The sequence below is a fragment of the Apium graveolens genome, chromosome 4, assembly GCF_009905375.1.
Source record: "Apium graveolens cultivar Ventura chromosome 4, ASM990537v1, whole genome shotgun sequence".
NCBI classification, from domain to species: Eukaryota; Viridiplantae; Streptophyta; class Magnoliopsida; order Apiales; family Apiaceae; genus Apium; species Apium graveolens.
Window position 1 is genome coordinate 40,980,391 of NC_133650.1, and position 7,618 is coordinate 40,988,008.

The 7,618-nt window shown below is 30.4% G+C and overlaps 1 protein-coding gene across 1 annotated transcript; it reads left to right on the forward strand.

Annotated features, from left to right (window-relative positions):
- Window positions 1-826: 826 nt before the first annotated feature.
- LOC141716717 (L-Ala-D/L-amino acid epimerase-like) lies at window positions 827-3,479 on the forward strand. Its single transcript, XM_074518908.1, has 7 exons — window positions 827-1,202; window positions 1,347-1,457; window positions 1,692-1,908; window positions 2,016-2,349; window positions 2,576-2,637; window positions 2,762-2,834; window positions 3,309-3,479. Coding segments are annotated over exons 1-7 (1,155 nt in total). The 5' UTR covers window positions 827-845; the 3' UTR covers window positions 3,310-3,479.
- The last annotated feature ends 4,139 nt before the right edge of the window (window positions 3,480-7,618 follow it).

The following is a 7,618-nucleotide window of genomic DNA, read 5'->3' on the forward strand; positions in this document are numbered from 1 at the left end:
TATTTTACTTATAATAGTATATTATAATATTAATAATAAATAAAAATTATTAAGTCCGAAATTAGTCGGGCGGTTCCAGTTCGGGCGCGAAAAACACACGATTCTACCTTGTTCGGGCTCGAAAAAACCTCATATCGACCGCCTCGAGGGCCTAAGAAGGTTTAGATATTTTTTGAAATCCCGGCTAGGCGCGGTTAAAATCAAATACTGACGTGAATTTTAACCAAAAATAATGGGAACCTGATCAATGTCCGGCCCACCGGGTTTTTATGCGTCTATGATATCCATATGCCCAATAAATTTACTTCTTATTTAAGTAACTACATTAATTATTTATTATTTATTCTTTTTTGAAAAAATAAAAAAAAACTGTAACTAATAATATCTTATTAATGACAAAATATCATAAATATAAGATTAAAATCATATAAAATATCTAGCAATTATAATCTATCTACTAACGAATATTTTATGATAGGAAAATTGTTTCCATTTTTGAAGATAATATTGTTTTATATAATAAATATCCGAAAAATTGGATTCATTTTTCGAAATTATTCATGCACCAGTGGTAAAAAGATATCGGTCTTATTTATTCAAATAGAAAATAAAATTATATATTTGATTAGATTATTCATTAATGAAATTCCATCATATTAAATTCTCTAATAAAGATATGCATTAGAAAAAGTATTTTAAATACATGCTATCTCTTTTACTGAAAAAATATTATATAAGATCTTACTAGTATTTTTTTAAGGAAATATTCCAATATATTTTATATATAGATCATAAATTGGTATGCATCATATCATATAGGAGGTGATAAAAAATTGGGGAAAATAATGGCGACCACTGTGACGAGCACAAATGTTGGGTTTAAAAATTTGGTAGAGACATTCATGGTTAGCGTGAAAAGGGCGGGGAGAAAAGCATTGAATGTTCCATTGGTTTCCCCTATTAGTGGTGCAACATTAAGGATCGAAAAAGTTGGTAACGTGGCAATCAGGATTGAGTTGGTTGATGGAAGTGTCGGTTGGGGTGAGGCTCCTATTCTTCAACCCATAACTGCTGAAGATCAGCCACTTGCTATGGCAAAGGTTGCGGATATATGCGAGTTTCTGAGGAATACTCCTGCTATGACTTTGGGTTTACTATTGGGAGAGATTGGTAGGATCTTACCCGGGCATGCCTATGCTTCTGTAAGTTGCATACTGTTTTCGAGTTCAAGTTGCTGACAATTATTATTTTACTTGCTGAAATCTTTCTCTTTTGTTGATATTTGATAAAGGTAAATCTCGAGTTCTTGCGATTCCTGATTTATAGTTTCCATTGTATAATTGAAGGTTAGAGCAGGAGTGGAGATGGCGCTGATTGATGCAGTTTCTTACAGCATTGGCATGCCTTTGTGGAAAGTGTTCGGTGGAGTTTCAAATACAGTAACCACGGATATGACAGTTCAGTTTCCCTTTATTTTTGTTAATTTTATCTCCTAATTCATCATCATTATTTTTAGGAGTCTTTAGAATTTGCTTTTTGGGTTCCAGAGTGATTCAACTTTTTAATTAAAACATACATTTAGATGCTATTTTCAAGAAACACTTTTTTTATTGTGGAACATTCTATTACCTTAAAGTATGTTTTATTTATTTAATTTTAATTTGATGTAAAACAATATCATGTGTACGTAGATTCCATTTGTTTCTTCTTTGGAAGCTGCTCAATTGGCTTCTCAGCATAGCAAAAAAGGATTCAAAACCTTGAAGCTTAAGGTGGGTAAGAATTTGAACGGAGACATTGAAGTGCTTCAAGCAATTCGAGCGGCCCACCCGGATTGCTTGTTTATCTTAGATGCTAATGAAGGTTACACCTCTGCTGAAGCTATTCAGGTTCTTGAGATGTTACATGGTGAGTTTTCGAATTTCATCAGGAATAATCAAATCTGTTGCTACAAGATCTTAACATTGTCTACTTTTCTAACAAGTCAATTTATATTAATTGTTATTTTATTCCAGTGATGAAGTTGAGTCCAGTTCTGTTTGAGCAGCCAGTTCACAAAGATGACTGGGAAGGTCTTGGTCATGTAACTCGGATTGCTAAAGAAAAATATGGGGTATCTGTTGCCGCTGATGAAAGTTGTCGCTCTTTAGCTGATATAAAAAAGATAGTTGAAGGTAATCTAGCAGATGTCATTAACATCAAGCTCGCTAAACTAGGGGTACTAGGTGCCCTTCAAATCATTGAGTTAGCACGTGCCTCAGGCTTGCATCTGATGATTGGTGGTATGGTTGAGACTAGAATTGCCATGGGCTTCGCTGGTCACCTTGCTGCAGGGCTTGGATGTTTCAAGTAAGTTGATAAATATATTTTCTTACATTCCAAGATTTTGAACAAGCTCTATTACAGTTGCTTGATGTTTTTTCCCCAGAAAATACATTTTGGATGAAAATTTTCTTTTCAGCTTAATCAAAAGGGGTGATATCAATGACCTTACAACCTACTTTCAGGGTGGGACATAGCCCGTATTTTGGTTTAGTTGGGTGATAATGACCTTTATAACCCAATATTTATGCAGATTTATTGACCTAGATGCACCGCATCATCTATCAGAAGATCCAGTTGTTGAGGGTTGTGAAGGTAAAGTTTTCTTTTCATTTCAAGTCCTTTTATGGATGATGTATTCACTGTTCACTTTGTGTATTTAAGACTTAGTTTCAGCAACCATCTAGTTGGTAACTCCTTAACATATATTTTACTATAGTTTCTGGTCCTACGTATACGTTTACAAATGCAAGAGGCAGTGGCGCTTTTCTCCTTTGGGACAATATTGAGTAGTAAGTTGACATTTCGGCTCTTTCCTATATCTCTTAATGTGCATTTCATGCCAATATTAGTCATATAGATATATATATATATATATATATATATATATATATATATGCTGGTTTAATCAGCTGCAAGTCCTCTTTTCATTTAAGAAAAGCCCCTTATATGACATCACAATCATATCCTGAATTTCAATAGGATTATATTATTGCAACACCAATTATTTGATAATACATCTACACTGAAATTATTTGAAACACTACTATCATTGTTACTCTTCATCCTGTACTGAAGTCTCACCAGAGCTTCACATGAAGTTCATTAACCGTGCTTGCAAATTTGGGACATGATGTAATTTCTAAAGAGCTTTCTAGACACATATATGTTGTAATTAAGCTGTGTATAGGCAGCCATTTTGAGCCGACCGTATTAAACTGCTGACCACCTCATGAAAAAGAACTGGTCTGTGAATATTTCTGCAGATATTTGATTTTGAAGATAGCATATGTTGCGGTGCTGCTGCTAGTATGGTTGGGTTCTTCGTGTACAAGGAACACACATGTATCCTGTCTCTGGAATGGTTAGACATACATGTTTCATGGATGTGTCTCTTCCATATACCTTTTACTTTTTGAACAATTTCTAGTTCTTGACTGGCTACATTTTTGCTCTCCAGTTGAAGTTTAATTTTACCCTTTCTTCTGGATACATTTTGATTATGGTTGAGTAGATTCTTAATTTTATATTTTGAGGTAAAAAGGAACCTTTGCTACATAAATCATTTTCCTTCAAAAATAAAGTGGCTTTAAGTTTCTAATTAGTATTGTTGTTTTTGTTTAGATCAGATTATAAACTGTCAAATTCAATGAATACATGTTTTTGTTGGAGACGACGGAGACCACTAATAATCTTGCATAAAAACATTGCAAAACATATTATTTTTCAAAATAATATTCTATAAATATTATTATTTTATTCAAAATCTTAAAAATCATACATGTATTGCATGTAAACATTACAAAATGTATTATTCTACGAAAAATGTTAAGTTTCCTGAACATTTGTTCAAATTGCAGAGCATACAGATTATACTTATTAAACTTAAATGATTTTCAATAATTTTAATGAATTAGTGATAATTGTAGAACATACTTCACAAAATAATATATTTCATATTTGATTGCAGAACCTGGTCTCCAAGGTCTTCTATAAAAATGTGATCTTCATAAAATTTATGTCTATAAAAAGTATGTATAAACATATATATATATATATATAATTAATATTTGGGCGGGAGGGCTTTATGTGGGGAGGTATATAGCTTTTATGGGGAGATTATACCGTAGATGTCCTATTTTTAAGCCGGGTCAAATTACAATACCTGTCACTACCCCATTTCATGTAGACCGAAGTGGCAATCAAATTTAGGTGCGGTTAAGTGAAAGTTCCTCTTTTTTTCCTGCATAATTGACAAAACTACAAATTATCCATGCCCGATTTGTGATCTTCTGTTTTTTCACCTTTGTCACAAACAAGGGGTTAAAAATTACATTTGTCATATTGTAAGGAGAAAAAGGTACAACAATTATTGCAAATGATAATTCATATTGTAAAAAATACATTTGTCATATTTTAAGACTTTAAGGGTAAAATAATTTTTGAAAATGATAACAAAGCAACTTTTTTCAAATATAGAAAACTTTGTTTTCAAGGAGTTTAGGAACTTGTTATAAAAAGTTAATTTATAGATTTGATATATGTAATATTCAGTGAATACATTAGTTTAAAATAAAAAATATAGATCTTTGTATCCGTATGGTTATAACGTCAAGAAATATATTTTATAAAAAAAATCCAAACATCAATCTATGATAAAATACTAGTATAAATTCCAGAAAAATAACTCGTTGACTATTAAAATCCCAAATCCAATAAATTTATTTTTTTTCTAAAAATTTGAAAATATTACTAAAATAAACAAGTCCTCGCATCCATACGGTTGGATCGCCGAGTTTATTTTTATAAAAATTTCAAAATACAGATACATGATGAACCACTAGTTAAAATTACAAGTCAATTAATTCGTTGACTATTAAAATCTCAAACCAAATTAATTTATTTTTCGTAAAAATTGAAAATATTACCAAAATATAAAGATTTTCGCATCGATAAGGTTGGATGGTCGAGATCTGTTTTCAAAAAATGAAACATCAATCCAGGATGAAACACTAGATATGGTCAAATGACTCGTTGACTGTTAAAATTTCAAACCAAATAAATTAATATTTTTTTAAAATTTTGAAAATATAACTAAAATATATAGATATTGACATCCAAAGAGTTATATCATTGAGAAATAGTTTTGAAAAAAAAAACTAAAATACCATTCGGGGATTAAACACGAGTTTGAAAATACCGGTCACATGCTTGTTGACCGTGCAAAATCACAAACCAAATAAATTTATAATTTTCTAAAAATTTGGAAATATCACTAAAAATATAAGTCATCACACCCATATGGTTAGATTGCCGAGATTTGTTTTATAAAATTTCAGAACACAAATACAGGATGAAACGCTAGTTAGAAGTACCGGTTAATGAACTCGTTTCCTGTTAAAATCTAAAACGAAATTAATTTAATTTTTAGAAAATTGGAAATATTACCAAAAATATAAATATTTCTACATCTATAAAGTTGGATCGTCGAGATCTGTTTTGAAAAAGAATTAAAACATCAATCTGGGAGGAAACACTAGATACAAGTACTAGTCAAATGAATCATTTATTGTTAAAATATCAAATCAAGCAAATTAAGTTTTTTTCTAAAATTTAAAAATATCACTAAATAATTTAAATCTTCACATCCAAACAGTTATATGGACGAGAAATGGTTTTGAAAATATCAAAATACCATTCTGGGATGAAACACTAGTTATAAAATACTAGTCAAATGCTCACTGACCGCAAAAAACACAAATTAAATAAATCATTATTTTCAAAATAGTTTAAAATATCACTAAAATAAATAATTTTCGACATTCGTACGATTAGATCGACAAGACTTTGTTTTCAAATTCAAATCACCAATCCAAGATGAAGTAATAGTTAGAAGTACCGATCAAATGACTTGTTGACTTTTAAAATCTCAAATCAAATAAATTTACTTTTTCTAAGGAATTGGAAATATCTTTAAAATATATATATTTTTCATATTCTTGCGGTTTTATAGTCGACAAATATTTTTAAAAATTTTGAAATATCAACATAGATGAAACACTAGTATAAGTTTCAAGAAATTGATGCGTTAACTTTTAAAATCTCAAATAAAATTATACATTTTTTCTAAATTTTTTGAAATATCACTAACATATATAATCTTCACATCCATACTGTTAAATCTTTGAGATTTTTTTAAAAAAAAATAAAATACAAATCCGGTTCAAAAAATTAGATGAAAGTATCGGTCGAATGACTAGTTGAATTTTAAAATCTAAAATAAAAAAATTATTTTTTTCTATAAAATTGGAAATAGAACTAAAATAAAATTTGGGAATATTTTTTAAAATCAAAAGCGAAGAGAGTATCGTATCATAAAAATAAGTAATTTCTTTTGGTGAGAGAAATTACAACTATGCGGTAATATGTGGGAGTTCCAAATATTGAGAAATTTTGATTTCCCGGGTTGGTGGCAATAATACCTCCTTACCATTAATTTTCAGTATCACCCATTCTTTTCTTCTACTATTGTCCAGGGATACCGTATCTGTAATTCTATATCCAACGCTAATTGGCAAGCCAACAGATCTGTAACCTTGTTGTATATTAGTTAATTATATTAATTTAAATTGTATTAATCTGTGCAGAAAAGCAAAAATGAGGCTTTGTGTTAGTCGCTAAACACGCGCTAATAATACACGTAAGTATACGAGTTCGCAGGTAGTATAGAATCTTTTCTAGTTCGTTCCCACAGAGACTGTATTGGTTAACTGTTTAATTTATGCACCTAAGCAATAATGTATGGTTATTATCCAATGCTAAGACGATAACAAATTGAGATTATTTATAACTAAGAATTAATTAATAATTATAACTACGAGAATAAGATTGACTGAATTAATATATATGACAAACATGAGATTCTAACTTCATTAAATACTTCATTCAATAGCCTTATTATTCTTAACCTTAGCATACAATGGTGATGATACTAATTAGATAACACGAAACTGATAAATGCCAACTTTCGTTGCACGAGTACCATTCTACCAGACATCCACAAAAGAGATAGAAGCTGAATAGACACCAATTATATTAAGACCCTATATGTCTATAGAATTTGACAATATAACGGTTTAAGCACAAGTTATCCATCTTGATTACATAGGGCAAGTAAGATGGTTAAAATTACCTACGAATCATGCATGATATATACATGAACCTGTGCTAGCATGGTAAGTTCTAAATCCTTAAATTCACTTTCGCTTCATTAAGAATTAACACACTATCTTATAAGTTCGCGATGCTCATAAGAAGAATACGCACAACCATTACTAGGATATCATACAATCACCACATACTAAGGAATCAAAATAATTTAACTAAAGAAATCCATAAATAAATCCGCTAGAACCCCACAATAACAATTAGCCCATAATCGGACTCATCATCAACGTGGGTTCCGATGAAATCATGATATATAAAACGTAGTCTTAATACGAAAAATTAAACTAAGTACGGACAAGAGTATAGGTTCAGCAAAACAAGAAACAAGCATCCAAATTACAACTCAAAA

What these genes read in the sequence shown, in the direction of transcription:
- LOC141716717 (XM_074518908.1), top strand. Translation starts at nt 846, where the DNA reads ATGGCGACCACTGTGACGAGCACAAATGTTGGGTTTAAAAATTTGGTA. An exon ending in CAGTAACCACGGATATGACA is followed by an intron (nt 1,458 to 1,691) that starts GTTCAGTTTCCC and finishes ATGTGTACGTAG; the next exon opens with ATTCCATTTGTTTCTTCTTT. An exon ending in GCAGGGCTTGGATGTTTCAA is followed by an intron (nt 2,350 to 2,575) that starts GTAAGTTGATAA and finishes ATATTTATGCAG; the next exon opens with ATTTATTGACCTAGATGCAC.